Source organism: Eleutherodactylus coqui, chromosome 2 (assembly GCF_035609145.1).
Source record: "Eleutherodactylus coqui strain aEleCoq1 chromosome 2, aEleCoq1.hap1, whole genome shotgun sequence".
Classification (NCBI taxonomy): Eukaryota; Metazoa; Chordata; class Amphibia; order Anura; family Eleutherodactylidae; genus Eleutherodactylus; species Eleutherodactylus coqui.
Window position 1 is genome coordinate 130,132,274 of NC_089838.1, and position 16,855 is coordinate 130,149,128.

Consider the following 16,855-nt stretch of genomic DNA (forward strand, 5'->3'; position numbering starts at 1 on the left):
CTACCAATAACAAAACACCGTTCATTCCTTAGAGTGCTTTGGCAAAATAAAAGCTGCTTTGTGATTGGTTGCTATGGGCAACAAAGACAGTTTTAAAGGGGTCCATTCACACCGGCATTTTCAGTCTGAATTAACCCCTTCACGCTCCAGGACATACATTTATGTCCTGGAACATCGGGGTATGTATGAGGAGAGGCCGCGGGGTGACCTCTCTGGATGAAGAGTGGGCGTCAGCTGTTTATTACAGCTGACACCAGCAGGCAATAGCTGCGCTGCACAGCCAATTGCGGCTATTAACCTTTTAAACCCCCTGAACGATGTTAAGGGGTCCCGTACAGCCCCTCCGCTATGAGATCGGGAGAGCCGTGCAGGTGTCATGGCAGGCAGGGGCCTTCTATAAGACCCCAGGGCTGCCCGTGGGGTGACTTCATAGGCTGCCTGTCAGAATGCAGCATTACGTCATACTGCAGGAGCGATCAAAGTATCGCATATTGTAGTCCCCCAGGGGGGCTTAAAAGTAAAAGGAGAAAAGATCAATAAAGTTTTTTTTCTTCTTTTTTATTTACAATTAATAAAAAAGTTTAAATCACTCCCTTTTTGCCATATTCAAAAAAATCTGAATAATAAAAAATGCAATAGAAAGCGATCAAAAAGTCGTATGTATTTCGAATTGGTACTAATGGAAACTACAGGACGTCCCACAAAAAAAAAAAAAATGAGCCCTCGCTTAACTACATCAACGGAAAAATAAAAAAATTGCACACAGAAGATGGCGGCAAAAAATAATTGAAAAAAATTAAATGTCTTTGAAGAAAAAAAAAAAAAAGTAGTACAGTAAAAGAAAAAAAAAAAAGTATACAAGTTTGGTATTGTAGTAATCGTACTAACCCATAGAATAAAGTTATCATGTTGCTTTTGTTGCAGTTTGTACAACGTAGAAACAAAACGCACTAAAAGATGACGCAATGTCGTTTTTGTTTTTTTTCATTTTACTCAACTTTTTAAATTTTTAAGTTTTTCAGTACATTATATGGTAAGTTAAACAGTACCATTGAAAAATACAACTCGTCCCGCAAAAAAACAAACCTTCATACTGCGACGTCGATGGATAAATAAAGGAGTTACGATTTTTCTAAAGGGGGGAGGAAAAAATGAAAATGGGGGGGGAAAGGGGCTGCATCTTTAAAGGGGTTGTCCCGAGGCAGCAAGTGGGTCTATACACTTCTGTATGGCCATAATAATGCACTTTGTAATATACATTGTGCATTAATTATGAGCCATACAGAAGTTATAAAAAGTTTTTCACTTACCTGCTCCGTTGCTGGCGTCCTCGTCTCCATGGTGCCGACTAATTTTCGGCCTCCGATGGCCAAATTAGCCGCGCTTGCGCAGTCCGGGTCTTCTGTAGTCTTCTATGGAGCCGCTCGTGCCAGAGAGCGGCTCCGTGTAGCTCCGCCCCGTCACGTGCCGATTCCAGCCAATCAGGAGGCTGGAATCGGCAGTGGACCGCACAGAAGAGCTGCGGTCCACGAAGACAGAGGATCCCGGCGGCCATCTTCAGCGGTAAGTATTGAAGTCACCGGAGCGCGGGGATTAAGGTAAGCGCTCCGGTAAGCTTCCTTTACTTCCCTGCATCGGGGTTGTCTCGCGCCGAACGGGGGGAGGGGGGTTGAAAAAAAAAAAAACCCGTTTCGGCGCGGGACATCTCCTTTAAGGGATTAAATTGGTATTTTCAGAGGATCCAATTTAAAAAAAAAAAAAAAAGAAAAAAGAAAAACGGATCACACACAAATGCAACACATACAGAAAAAAATGTACAAACAGTAAAAAACAAACAAACAAAAACAACACATAACATGTACATACACACTCAGTGAAAACCATGTGAACGAGCCCCAACTCTCCCCCGTGATGCACCCGTCTCAGGTTAGTCGTCCCTCACTGCTTCTCTCTTCCACTCCTGGATTGGGAAATTCCACACTACAGTTTTATGCAAAAAACAAGTTATTTCCAGGCCTTCTGGATTACCAAATGGCAGATTACTGGAATTCTGCTGTAGTGTTAGTTCTAAAGGTATGTGAACATAGACAATTACGGCAGACTGCAGCAAATTTCAACTGCATTCCAATGAGGAGCCTTGAGATCCCCAGGAACGATCCTTCCAGGCCTAGAAGGCAGGTCAGACCTGGAAAGGAACCCCAGCTGTCCGGCGGCCACAGGTGGGTTACGTATCTCAAACCGCGCAATGCCATTTCTTCTTGAAACTAAAGTAGAAGTGAGCGATACACTTCCTTAGCAGGCCTATGGCCGCTGCCGTGTGATCACAGCTACCGGAGACGACTACGGTCCCTCTTCGCTTCTTAGTGACCAAACGTTCACCGCTTCAATTCCCGAAAAATGTGCATTCCCCCAAACCCAGTAGTGCCCCTCAGTTCATGTCTATGTGCCAGTCCGTACCCTCTTTCCTGTGGCCCCACGGCAGCTGCTATCACAGGACTGGCACAGCTAGCGCGCACTCAGTGACGGCCCACCGCCATAAGTCTCATCGGTTGGTCTCCTAGCCCACATTTTACCGCAATTAGTGCAGCGTGTCAAAAGCACGTGAGCGACCTTAGGCTGGGTTCACACAGGGCAGATTTGCCGCGGTTTTGCCGCAGCAGATCCGCCCGCGGCAAAACCGCCCGTGGCCGCTAATCTCGGGAGTAGCCAGCCATGTGGATGAGATTTCTCAGAAATCTCGTCCTCACGGGACGGCTAATGCGCTGCGGTAAATCCAGCCGCAGCCGCGGTTCCCAAATATTGAGCATGTCTGTTTACCTTTCCTTTTTTGTTTATTTACATTGCGGCCGCGCTCTCCTCTATGGGAGCGCCGGCCGCAACAGAAAAGCATGCGGCCGAGCCACTTCAAAATCGCCACGGCTTAAACCGCGGCGGTTCTCCCGGCGGAAATCTCGTGGTTTTTGCTGCGGCCAAACCGCGAGATTTCTGACGGGAATCCGCCCTGTGTGAACCCACCCTTAGTGTAACAAATGCTGCAAGACCACGCCGGCTTCGCACGGGCAAGGAAAAAAAAAAAACATCACAAGAGATTTGTGCGTTGCGAGATGCACAAATATGAGCGCCATTCTTATGAATAGGGTCATACACAGGAGGGAGGTTTTCCTGCATGAGAAACAAATCGCAGCATGTTCCATCTTGTGCATGCTCTCGCATCTCAGCGCCCATTGTAGTCATTGGGCCAGCGGCAGCAGCGCATTGCATTGTGGGGTGCAGGCGATGCGAGGTCTACCACTGAAAACAATGACAGAAACTCGGCAATCCTATAAGCCACGGAGGAGGACGGCTTCTTCCCCAAGGTGATGGGAGGTGTTTTGACATGAGGAGCCTTGCACCCACGGGAAGCGAGATATAGGGGCGGGATTCACAGCCCCATATCATGCTCACCCGTATGAAGTTAGCCATAGGCCGATCTCACACAAGCGGTATTTTTGCTGCATATGCCATGTGTATAATCGGCAGTATTAAACCTCCATTACCGGTAGTTTCAACGGGACCTCTTACACTAGAGTTTTTTGCGCCACATATTATATGCACACAAAAATCGTACGCGGCATTTCCTATTTTTGGCATTGTATTTCATGCGCTACATTGCCCATTGAAATGAATGGGTTGCGTAAAAAAACGTAGTAAGGCCTCATGTCCACGGCAAAAATGGAATTTTTAAAACCGCGTGGGTCTCCTGCGCGTGCGATCCGCACCCATAGGGAATCATTGGGCACCTGCAGGTTATTAAATACCTGTGAATGTCCTTTTTCCCCGGCTTACGATCAAACAACCGCAGCACGCTCCATTTTTGTGCGGTTTTCCCGCACGGACGGCTCCCGCGGCTTCTATGGAGGCCAATAGAAGCTGTCTGAATTCGCGGTACAGACACAGCTGTCACGGCATCTGTGCCACGGGACCGCGGGAAAGCAGGAGTTTAAAAAAAGGAAAAGGATGGTACGGCACATGATTGTGACACGCCTTAGGCGTCCTGAGCACATCCGCCGTGCAGAAGAAAGAAGATCCGGCCGGCACGGAGGAGAGCCCCGCAGCATCTGGACAGGGAGTATATTGTATTTTCTGGCCTCATGTCTGCGGGCCGAGGGGAATCCGCTGCAGGATTCTGAACGGGAAGACCGTGCGGGCCCATGGACATGAGGCCTAAATACGCAATTGTACGCGCAATACTGTTGCGCTGCGTTTTTTTGTTTGTTTGTTTACATAGGTTACTATGCAACTAGGAGGGGAAAAAAATTAAGTAGTGACATCATCAGCCTGCGGTGTTACTGCACAATAATATACAGTAAAAACGCAGGCAAACCGGTACAAAAGACGCAGGAAAACGCTGCGTAAAAAACGCAATGTTTTTACAAACGCTTGTGTGAGAGTGGCCTAAACCAGCCACCAGGGACCACAGGAACCAGATCATGTCCACTCAAGATCCACAATGTGGGTCAGCCAACAGGTTATACGTCCAGCTGTAAGAGCGGTCTCACTCCAGACCCCTTGGCAAACAGCAGAACAACATGACGGCCACTCTCATCAATGGCTATTAGAGATGAGCGAACGTACTCGCTAAGGGCGATTTCGCAATCGAGCACCGCGATTTTCGAGTAACTGTCTACTCGGGTGAAAAGTACTCGGGGGCGCTGTGGGTGAGCGGGGGGTTGCAGCGGGGAGGGAAGGGAGAGAGGGCTCCCCCCTGTTCCCCGCTGCTAACTCCCATCTGCAACCCCCCGCCCCACAGCGCACCCGAGTACTTTTCACCCGAGTAGTGAAGTACTCGAAAATCGCGGTGCTCGATTGCGAAATCGCCCTTACCGAGTACGTTCGCTCATCTCTAATGGCTATCCATGTAATACATAGGTGACCCTCCGCTCTGAGGGTTACAAGCTATTGGATGTACCCATCATGTTTATACGGCCAACCGCTGCTCTCCCCAGGGGTACCAACACACCGCCGAGGGCACCAGAGGTCGGACGACCATCTGCAGATCACCGGACAACTTTACATTTAAAAAAGGGACATACTAAACTCTACAGTCAGAGACGTGATCAAACTGCTAATCTTCCCACAATGCACTGCTCTCTGGCAGAGGTAAAACAGCAGACTTCACACTATGGGGAGATTTATGAAACTGGCTATATTGCCAATAGCAACCAATCACAGTGCAGCTTTTATTTCTCATAGTGCACTGGTAAAGTGAAATTTTAAAAAATAAATGTGAATGACCCCAGAGATCTTATATCAGGTCATGAAGAACATAGATGTAAAAAAAATATAGCAAAATTCAATAATAAAACAAACAGAATTAAAAAAATGAAGCAATGAAAAGTATATAAATCATATCAAACCAGCTGAAGCTGAATGAGGAACCCACTGTACTTCAGTTCAGTGCAAATATACTACATTTTTAAAACTATAAATTTTACAAAAAAGTTTTTTTTTTAAGCTTTTTACCCCTAATACCATTTAAAAACAGAAAATAAATTCAGTGAAAAAATGTTTTAAAAAATAGCCCTATGTATCACAGAGAGAAAAAAAAAACTGATGCAAAACTACCGTGTTTCCCCGAAAATAAGACAGTGTCTTATATTAATTTTTGTTGCTGCCTGGACACTATTTAAATTGACTTTTTTAATTAACTGTTAGCAGGGCTTAATTTTGGAGAAGGGCTTATATTTCAAGCATCCTCAGAAAGCCTGAAAAATCATTTTGCATTCTCAAAAATTCTGGAAAATCATGCTATGTCTTATTTTCAGGGTATGTCTTATTTTCAGGGAAACAGGGTAATTTTAGTAGCTGAAGAATAAACCAATAGGGCAGTAAAACCACCACATGGGTAAAATCCCTAAAAAGTGTCTGCCTGGTCCTTTTGGACTGAAACAACCTGGGCCTTAAGGGGTTAAAGCCAAGAAGAGAGACGGAACACAGATAAATATAGATAAGACTATGAGAAGATCTAAAGTGCTGACAACTTTCACGCCTGGCCAAGAATATAATCGTTCTAGAGGTGCGTATTGTATTCGCTACGGCGAAGGCATTACACGCAGAATATCAGTGATCCGGGGAGCGAGCAGCTGTGTAGCATCATATGAGCCCTCATGCGGATCAGACTCCGCAGGGAACGCCATTGGTCAGACTGAGTGTGAGAGTCTAGGGGCGGATTACGGGGCCCATAACACACACTGACTAGTACCTTTTGATGTCGGTGGGTTCATTCATATGATGTAGTTTCTCACACGATGTTCGATCACATGAAAAGATAAGCGGCATGTCATATTTTGGTGTGTATTACTCACCGCAATAGGCCATTGAAGTCAATGGGATGGTGTAAATACACAGTGAATACCCTGGACACCTGCGTATTCGCGCGGCAAATCAATGGATCCTTCTGCGCACTCACAGGAGCGGGTGAAGCACGCAGGCATGCGATATACGATCATGTAAATTAGCAGTATATTAATGAGCCCCGCACACGCCCGTGTGAATCCCACGCCCGCACATCATCATGCGGAATTTCATTTCGGAGTGCAGCCATTGTGATGAACGAACTCTGCAGTGAAAATCCGTTGCTTTTCCCCGACAGAACGTGGGGGATGGGACCATCCACACTGCGTCTGTTTTCTGCTGGGGATTTTTACCGCTGGGATGTGGAAACCCCTTCCCGTACATTGTACTGTACATTATTGCAGAAATTCGGCACACATTCCGCAACAGAAATTCTACCACAATTCAGCCGCGTATGAACTCAGTTTAAGGGAAAAAGTTTACAGAGGGCAGAGTTCCCACGGATATCCCCGCAGATCGGCAGCGGAAACGCTGCATCTAAAACGCCATCACTTGGTGCAGAATCCACCCCAGAAGAGGTGGGATCCGCCACTATAATGGACTCGCTGCGGACTTCTGCGCGGGTTGTGTTCGAATTCTTCTACAGCGTGTGCATGAGATTTGGAAAATCTCCCCCACTTTGCTGCCACTGTAAACACTGTAGATATTCTGTGCGGAGGGTCCGAAAATCAGCACTGTCTGAATGTAGCCCAACAGTCGCACCTCAGGGCCACACGAGCGTATGCGTAAAGCGCTGCATATCTTTCGCACGCCGTCACGCGCAGTCTCACTTGTTTCTTTTTACATTTCCCACAATATAATGGCATATGTACGGCGTTTATTACACGGCCGTAGAGAACGGGGCTCTATCACGCACAATACACGGCTAGGTAAAACATGCCTTCTTTTTTACATGTGGGTTATACGCAATTTTAAAAAAGCCAGTGCGAGTGTAACGGCAAAAACCAATGGACTTTCATGGACTCCATAGGCTTCCACAACAAGCTGCGGCCTGAAGGACAAGACTTTTCAAACTACTACTCTCAGTATAGTCTAGAAGGGCATGCTGGGAGTTATAGTGTGCCACAGATTAGGCCACATTCACATCTGCCATAGCTGCCTGCACACGGCTGGGTCAGATCCCGCAGCAGAATCCGACCGTTTGTCAGCCGGTGACCCCTGCGCACATGTCTGGATTCTTCTTTTCTGTGCTGCGGATGTGCCAGTCGGCACGCATACGCAGTACAGATTTTGACGCACCGTCAGTATGTGATGACGCGGATCCCACAATCTTCCGCAATGATGATTGTGTAAGGGCTGCGGGTCAGCCGGCTTCCACTGACTTCAATGGAAGCCATCCGCACGGAATCCGCCTCCAAATAGAGCATGCTCGGATTTTTCCCTCCATGAGCGGCAAAATCACAATTGCTTTCCGCTGGTGGGCAGGAAGAAACGCTTTTCCGTTGCATGCTATGGGCGGTATTTGCTGCGGAATCCGGGGGCGGATGCTCTGGATGCCGCGATGCAAATCCGGCCGTGTGCAGCCTCTCTTATAGAGCCTCCGTTATAGACCAGCCATAGAATCCCGGACAGAATAGAAAACATGCTGCGCTATTTTGTCTGGAAAACCGCCAGATGCGTAACAGAGGCCGGACTGACCCCCTTACAGTCACGTATTATATCCGGCACGTCTGACAGATGTGAACGTGGCCTTACAGACTCACCGGCCCACATTACCGGCCATTGTCAGTTCAGCATACATTGTAGCAACATGCAGCCTCCTCTATGGCAGTGATGAGTGGTCCCACTAGTGATGTGATATGTCGGCACATCAGGTGACCCTAGAGGTGGATTGCCCCCTCAGTGCCACAACAGGCACCCTCCTCTATGGCAGTGATGAGTGGGTCCCACTAGTGATGTAACATGTGGGCCCATCAGGTGACCGTAGGGGGAGGATGGCCCCCCAGTTCCACAACAGGCGCCCTCCCCTATGGCAGTAATGAATGGGTCCCACTAGTGATGTGGGCACATCAGGTGACTGTAGGGAGGACTGTCCCCCAGTGCCACAGCAGGGAAGGGGTTACCCCAGCCGTGAGGCCTACAGGGCGGCCACACACCGGCCCAGCACTCCCACAGCCTCCATGCCACGGGCGGCACACACCCAGCACTAGGAAGTGCCTGTCATTCACGTGCCGGCCCACAGAGCCGCTCACCATCTGCAGGATCCGCCGGAACATGTCTGCCGAGTTCGCGGGGCGAGGACGGCGGTGGCGGGGGGGAAAGGCTCCGACCTTCTCGGCTCTAGTCTCCGCCGGACGAGTCACACACACATAGAGAGCGGCTCTTCTTCTCGATCATTCAAACCAGCGACAATGTTTACACTCCAAACCTGCCGCTCTGTCAGAGCCGAAGCCGGAGCTCAGCAGCGCCACCTAGCAGTCCTCCCGCGGCTGCCAACGGCGGGAATAGTAGACGGTTACATGAGAGCACAGGACTGCCTGGTGCAATGGCGTCTCCTCACCGTACAGCCTCCACAGTCAGGGCTCAGTCACATGGCCGTTTGTTATTTCGGTTTATGATAAAACGGACCACTTTCACTGTGAGGCTGGGCTCCCACAAGCGTACGATTGCCACGTATTATGTGCATACGTTAATTCGCAGGCAATCAAATACACTGACAGTGGCACACGACCGGATTTGAATTGCAGAATCCACGATCGTTATCTGCACAGATGATCAGCGGTATTCCGCTTCCATTCAAAGAATAGAACACTCGCGTCTGCGCAATAGCGGTTGCGATTTCTGCGAGCAGAAATAAAATCGCGGCATGTTCTATTTTTGTGCGGACTCCGCACGAATGGCTTCCATTGAAGTCTATGGAAGCCATCCGGCCTGCAGCACTTCCACAATCAACATTGCGGATAGGTTGCGGGTACCGCGTCATCGGCTAGTGGCGGCACGGGAAAAACAAAGAATTTTAAAAAAAGCCGTACTGCACATGACCGACAGTGAGCTGCCGCGGTCATCCGCAATACAGAAGAATGCAGGTACGCGGGGTCGCCGGCCACGGACACGGCCAGATCCCGCTGTGGAATCTGACCCGCTCGTGTGCAGCCGGCCTTATCCTGCTTCACATCTGCGTGTATGCATCACGTAATACGCGAGCTCAAATAAGAGCGCAGCATGTTCTATTTTGCCAGTATTACACGGGAGAGAGACTATTGTGGGCCGTAATCAACGCCGCTCTTATGTATTTACACTGCGGAACAGCACGGGAAAAGTAAACAGAACTACGGGAAGACGGCGCAAGACGGCGTGCGTGAGATACGATGCCATACACAGTACAATACCGCCATATGCAGCGGTCGGCCGGCTCCGCAGCAGTAAGGCCCTGTGTGACGTACGCAGGGTTTTACGCATACGGTCATGTGAGCCTTTGTGCGTGTTGTGTACGTTTTTGTTGCGTATGTGCGTTCTTTTTACTTCCACATACCATCCATTTCTCACATGCGCAAAATAAAACGCAAGAAGGCCTAATTGTCTCCAGGCAACATGCATAAAAAACACAAGCACACGCGTGTAACATCCGTGTTCACCGTGCTTTTTATGCTTCCATAGTCTTTCGGGAATGTGGACCAAAAAAAAACATGCCATTTTTTAAATCTCTTTTTTTTACATGCAACATCAGTCCGCATTAAAAAGCGGACATCTAAGTGGATTTACTTTGATGGGTATGTGTGCTGGATAGGTGGAGGTCGCAAGCGGCGGACCCTCACGGATCTGACACTGATGATCTATTCTGACGATAGCTAATCAATATGTTAGTTTGGGAAAAAGTTTTTTTCAGGATTTCTTTATTCATCCTCAGAATAAGCCATCAGTATCAGATCGGGATGATCTGACACCCGGCGCCCCCGCTGAGCCACTGCACGCCAAATTATTAGCACAGCTGATCAGAAGGAAACTGACAACCTGTGGATAGGTCATTCATTAAAATAAGCCTAGAAAACCCCTTTCATATGAAAATGAAGTACACTACATAAATACAGCACCAGAACCAAGCTCATAATAATTCAACACCAGAACCAAGCTCTTATCATAAGTACAGCACCAGTACCAAACTCATAACATAGATACAGCACCAATACAAAGTTCACAATAATAGACCAAATGCACACAAGTGGGTCGGAATCCGCATGCAGAATCAGACCCTGCCCGCGGCCGGCATCTGCGCGTACTTGCTGGTTCTTCTTTTCTTCTGTACTGCGGATGGTCCGCAAGGTGAGCCATCAGACATGCGCGGTACAGAATCTTTTTTAAGCTGGCTGCTTTTCCCGCGTCATTGCCTAGTGATGACACGGAATCCTTGACACTTCCACAATGTCATTGCAGAAGGGCCGCAGGTTGGACGGCTATTTTTTACTTCTATGGAAGCCGTCTGCGTGGAATCCGGGCTAGAATAGGACTTGCTGCGATTTTCCCTCCATCAGCGGAAAATCACTATTGATTTACGCTAGTGGACATGGAAAAGCGATTTTGCATGGCATGTCTATAGGCAGTATTGGCTGTGGAATCCACAGGCGGATGCCCACTGTGGACTCCGCAAGGCAAATACGCCCGTATGCATTGGGCCTTAGTTACAGCCCAGAACCAAGCTTGTAACATAAATACAGCCCCCAATCCAAGCTCATAACATAAATATGGCACAGCAACCAAGCTCACAATAAATACAACACCAAACAAAGCTCATTAGATAAATACAGCACCAGAACCAAGTTCAGTGCACAAACACACCACTAGAACTAAGCTCATCTTGTAAATACAGCACAAAGCCCCAGAAACAAGAACATGACATAATTTCAGCACCAGAGCAAAAGTCAATACAGGGATATTGCAAGCCGTTACCATCTGCTATATTAGTTTGTATCATGTGAAATAACACCTCCCAGTATGGACAATGGTAAATAATGCGTCCACCCATCATCACTCTGCATATTGATCAGACTCAGTGAAATGCAGGATGAACAATTACATTTAGTGACTCACAAGTGACATCATTGCTGAGTGGAGTCATTCTCCTTTTATCCTCCATCCAACCCACAGTGCCATGACAACTTTTCCTGCCCATAACCTGTCTCTGCAGAGGTTGCTGCATGGATGTCTTTGGTTCTGGACTTTTTCACATCTTTAATCCTTATATTTAAACAAACCGTTGACCCTTTAATGACGTGGTCATGTCATTTTTTGCCTTTTGTTTTTTTCTTCTTTCTTCATAATTTTTTATTTTTCCATCAACATAGCCATGAGAAGGCTTTTTTCTTTTTGCGGAACAATTTGTATTTTATAATCGTACCATTAAAAAATGTACCATATAATGTACTGAAAACCTTTTTCTAAAATTTTAGGTGGGGCGAAATGGCGAAAAAAACACAATTGCATTATTGTTTTTTATTTTGTGTTTTGGTTTTACAATGTTCACAGTGCAGCAAAATTACATGTAAATATCATTCTATGAATCAGGGCAGATGTGGGGATACCAAATGTATATACAGTGACACCTCAGTTTGCGAGCTTCTTGACTTGCGAGCAGGCTCTCTTTTGAATTTTTGTTCTGATTTAGGAGCAAAAACTCGAGTTACGAGTCTGCTTTGCATTCCATAAAGGGAGTCCCCTCATCATTGGACACTGTGGCAGCACTGTCACAGTGTTCAGTGATAAGGGGAATCCCCGCAGGAAGTAAAGAATCCCTTGCAACAGCTGTGGCAGAGGATCGCAAAGCTCTCCCATTGATTTCAAATATAAGCCCTTTCCTGAAAATCATCCCTAGCTGGTGTAAAAAATATATATACTCACCTCTCCACTGCTGTCGGAGCTCAGCTGCATGTAGGCACTTCTCCCTGCACTGCTCTGAAGTTCGGTATTATTGTATCTTGACGCCACCAGGAAGGAGCCAAGATTGACAGGTGGGTGACGCCCCCTGATGCAGATTGGTTGCACAGTTGGCTGGGCTGCAGGTCCTAGCAGCCCAATAAGGAACGCTTATTTGGAGCAGCATACAGCTTAAAGGCTGTTCCCCCTCAGTGTGACAGCAGCATTACCCCCCCCACACACACACACACACACACACTTCCACCGAGGTAATGGTAAGATTGCGTCCGACAGCACAGGCAAGGCGGCCCCCCTTCCCCCCATGCCATATTCAGCTCGCGGTCACCAGCAGAGAGGGCACAGTGGCGGTGGCAAAAACTGTGTTAGCCAGCGGCCCCAGACTGAAGCTCTGCACTACAGGGATCGCAGAGAGCCGTGGGAGAGCATCAGGCGGTACATGCGCAGGAACGGTGCGCGGGGGACCAGCCGTGACAGAGATGACAGACGCAGGGAGCAGGCAGCCGGCGGATGGAAGAAAAAATAGCGCCACCGCCTTGCACTGAGGCCTCATCCTACGGTGTGTCAGGATCCATTACAGATCAGCGTTGGCCAACCAAGCAATGAGTCACATGTGCAGCGTCTCCATTGCTTTTAGCCGGCCCTGCTGGCTTAGGGTGAGGGTTGTTTTTCTTCTTAGGCTTAGATTATTTGCTGTAAAGTGCCAACATTTACAGCCCATAATCTAAGCACAAGTGGAAAAGGAAGCCTAAAGCAGCAAGCAATGGAGACGTTGCTAGGACCTTACAGTCTTGACCCAATCGGGAGCTAGGGGTATGACAGGGGTGTAACTCCTGTCAAACCCCTAGCTTCCGGTGGCATCAAGATACAATAATACCCTGAAGTTCTTTCAAAAATCCCCGCCTGCCGAAAGAGCTGTATCTGATTGGCTGAGCGCTCAGCCAATCACAGGCAGCGCTCAGCCATTCAATGAATGATAGCTGAGCACTGCCTGTGATTGGTCACAGCGCTCAGCCAATCACAGCAGCGCTCGCCCATTCAGCCAGCTGAGAGATGAGTATATATATATTTTTTACACATGCTATGGATAATTTTCAGGGGAGGGCTTATATTTCCCTTCCCCGAAAATCACTGTAGAGTTGCTGGCAGCCCATTGCATTCAATGGGGCTGCTGGCAGCTGCAGCCCCATTGAAATTAATGGCAGAACGGATTAATGCCGTTTCCATTCATTTCAATGGGGAAACTGGTTTTGACATACAAGTGTCTTGGGTTAAGAGCTTCGTCACGGAACAAATTAAACTCTTAACCCAAGGCACCACTGTAGTTTTTTTATGCCCCACACTGTGCCCAATTTATATATATAAGTGGATATTTATAATGGCAGAGTAGTCACTGCAATGGCATATTTGTGCTACTAGGGGGACAAATGTTATGTAAACGCCCAGCAGGGAAAGGGTTTCTCTCCATTCAAGTTCCCAGCAGACTTTTATTTAGGAGCAAGCCAAGAGAGTTAAATATAATCCTGCTGGGTTTGTCTCAGAATCTGTAAAACTGGGAAAATATAGGTTATTTGCCAAGGACTTGTGGGAATCTCTGTGGTATGAAACCAAATGTGCTGTATTATGCTTGACATTTTGGGGCACTAGGCCTACTAGAGATTGAGTGTTAATGTATAGTTAGTGTCTAGATGGCCAGGTGTTGGTTTTGTTCTTGAAGTGTGGCTGTGTGACTTTGCAGAGTGTATATCAAATTCTCAGTCCTCTCAGGACTGGTTTGAGGAGCCTGGCTGCTCTGCCATCGTCTACAGACTGTGCATAGAGAACTGCAGAGATTCTGGTCTTTAACTGTCTGTTACGCACATAGACATAGCCTCATCATGTAGGAGTATACAGCAAGATTTAGCAGTGTACATGTGTATAAACAGCAGCATTACTCTAGCATCTATGTGCAGGTTTTTGTCTCTCCTTCTCCTCTCTGCTCTCTGTATACAATTCAATGAGTATAATCACTCATACCCCTGCTCTAGCATCCTCTGTCAATCTGACAGAGGACAGCAAGGTAAGGGGTGAGAGACAGCAGTTTTGAGGGATTTTACAGCACAAAAACATTATTTTAGGTAAATAGAGTAAATAATAGTTTTGCCAGTTATCATAAAAGCAGTAATTGGTTAGAAAAGTTACTTTCCATTTAAAGCGGGGATAAGTTCTCATCGTCACGCAATAAAAGACACTTACCTGTATCTAAACATTTTTGTAGCCAGGGACACAACATAAAACATATGAGAGTTGTGATATTAAAAGGCAACCTCAAATTGAAAAGGAGAGTGTAACTATCTTTGATACACTAAACACAGGACTGAATTAGTCCCAAGGATTTAAGATGTCCTTACACCTTCAGCTGCAATCAGATGAACGAACATACGTGCAACAGATGTTTTTTCCCTATACACATCAACGTTCGGTTTGGCCGAACATTCATGTGTTTGCAGAGTTAAGCCACAGATAGATAGGACTGGCGGTGGCTTATTTCTCTATGAACAAAAGCATTAGGTGTTGAAATTCTACATCGCAGACCTTTCTTTCTACCAACATTATTGGTCAGGTTAAATTAAGCTGCTGTTGCGGCGGTTCTGGGATCGCTGCTTTGCTGATAAGTCTGGTCCTGGTTTTGGAGATGTTTCTACATCTTCTGGGTGTGGTATTAGGTGTGATGTGCGTATTCAAACCTGTGGGTAATTATCAGGGCTATTTAGCCTGGCCTGACACTGAGCTGAACTGCTGTTGACTTGCAGTCTCTCTTTGACTGGGCTGGCAGTCAGAAGCTTGCTCCTGGATTGCTCAGTTACTTGCTGTATCTCAAGCTAAGTACTGCATTTTTTTTGCATTTCTAGTTTTGGTCTTCTTTTGTTGTTTCCCTTAGGGTCAACTAGGGGACGAGGGACGCGGTCAGGGCCGTCCTTATCAGAGTAATCGTCCTGCTTTCAGGCAGGGTCCTTTCCAGTGTTTGGTTGTATAGGGACAGTGTTTCCCATCAGAAGGACTGATCGCCAAAGAGAGCAAAAATAACCCTAAACTATTCTTCAGTTATATAAACAGTAAAAGGATCTGAAAGCATTGGCCCTTTAACAAATAATGCAAGAGAAACCATAGAAGACGATGGGGGTAAGGCAAATCTATAAAATAGTTTTTTTTCAAGTGTATTCACAAATGAAAAAGAAATGTAACACGAGATGTAGGGGAATAAAACAAACCCCTCACTGAATATTGCATGCATAACACAGCAGAAAGGGCAGAGCCAGTTAAAGAGGATTAAAATTGATAAATTGCCAGGCCCAGATGGAATACACCCAAGGGTTCCAAGAGAACTAAGTGATGTGATAGCTAGGTCACTATTTCTTATATTTATGGACACCATTGAGATCGGGCTTGTACCACTGGACTGGCGCATTGCTAATGTAGTTACAATATACAAATAAGGGTCTAAAAGAGAGCCTGGTAACTACAGGCCGGTAAGTCTCACTTCAATAATTGGAAAAATATTCAAGGGGTTTCTGAGAGACGCCATTCTAGAATGCCTCAAGGAAAGCAACAGGATAACCTCTCATCAGCATGGGGTCACGAGAGGTCGATCATGTCAGACCCATTTGATCAGCTTCTACAATGAAGTAAGTTCTAGGTTGGACCTGGGAGAGTCTATGGGTCTTGTATATCTGGATTTCTCTAAAGTATTTGATACCATGCCGCATAATAGTCTGATATATAAAATAAGACAGCTTGGTCTGGGCGACAACGTGTGTATCTGGTGTGACAGTGCAGTAGCAAGAGTGGCCTGTAGAGTGCCTCTGAGCACAGTCACTGTGTTTGGTTTAGTTAACCTGCACCTGCAAGGGTGCGGCTGCACAGTTTAAATCTCCCCTCCCTCACAAGCTCAGTGTCCTTGAAGCCTGTGGAGCTTAGGTCCATTGAGGCCTGTGGGGCCTGCTGATGGTCTGTGAGGATCCTGGAAGCACAGAGCGGACAGGGGGTAGTTGGCCCCTCGCTCATCGCCTGTCGGGGCGAAGTCACCTTCCTGGAAGGTCCACTGGAAGAAGCAGTGAACATTGCTGTGAGCACTGTGGTGGACAACAGTGTGCAGTTGCATATGATATGCTGGACTGTTTGTAAATTGAATACCTATGCTGAAATAAATGCTGGAGGAACCAGTATTTGGACTTTACCCTGTTTCTGGACATCATTGCGGTCCTGCCACCCCTGGGCAGGGGAAAATAAGCAGGAGACCCCGGGCAAGTAACCCCAACTTGCCACACTGGGTAAAGAACTGGCTCAGAGATAGAAAACAGAGAGTAGTAATAAATGGTTTGTACTCTGATTGAGCCACCGTCACTAGTGGGGTGCCACAGGGCTCAGTATTGGGCCCCTTTCTGTTCAATATATTTATCAATGACCTGATAGAGGGGCTGCACAGCAAAATATTTGCAGGTGATACAAAATTATACGCGGTAATTAATACAACAAAGGACAATGTACGGCTACAAAGGACCTAGATAAACTGGGGGCTTGGGTAGAAAAATGGCAAATGAAGTTTAATATTGATAAG

At 46.9% G+C, this 16,855-nt stretch overlaps 1 protein-coding gene across 3 annotated transcripts in view; it reads right to left on the reverse strand.

The window, feature by feature from the left end:
* EEA1 (early endosome antigen 1) overlaps nucleotides 1-16,855 on the reverse strand; it is a 168,726-nt gene that overhangs the window by 75,062 nt on the left and 76,809 nt on the right. For 2 of the 3 annotated variants that reach the window (XM_066591519.1, XM_066591517.1), the window contains exon 1: nucleotides 8,586-8,730. The exons of the other annotated variant lie outside the window; for it this stretch is intronic. In XM_066591519.1, the coding sequence (XP_066447616.1) occupies nucleotides 8,586-8,609 (24 nt within the window). In that variant the 5' untranslated portion in view covers nucleotides 8,610-8,730. Of the gene's footprint in view, nucleotides 1-8,585; nucleotides 8,731-16,855 lie in introns of those variants that run through there. 3 annotated transcript variants of the gene reach the window in all.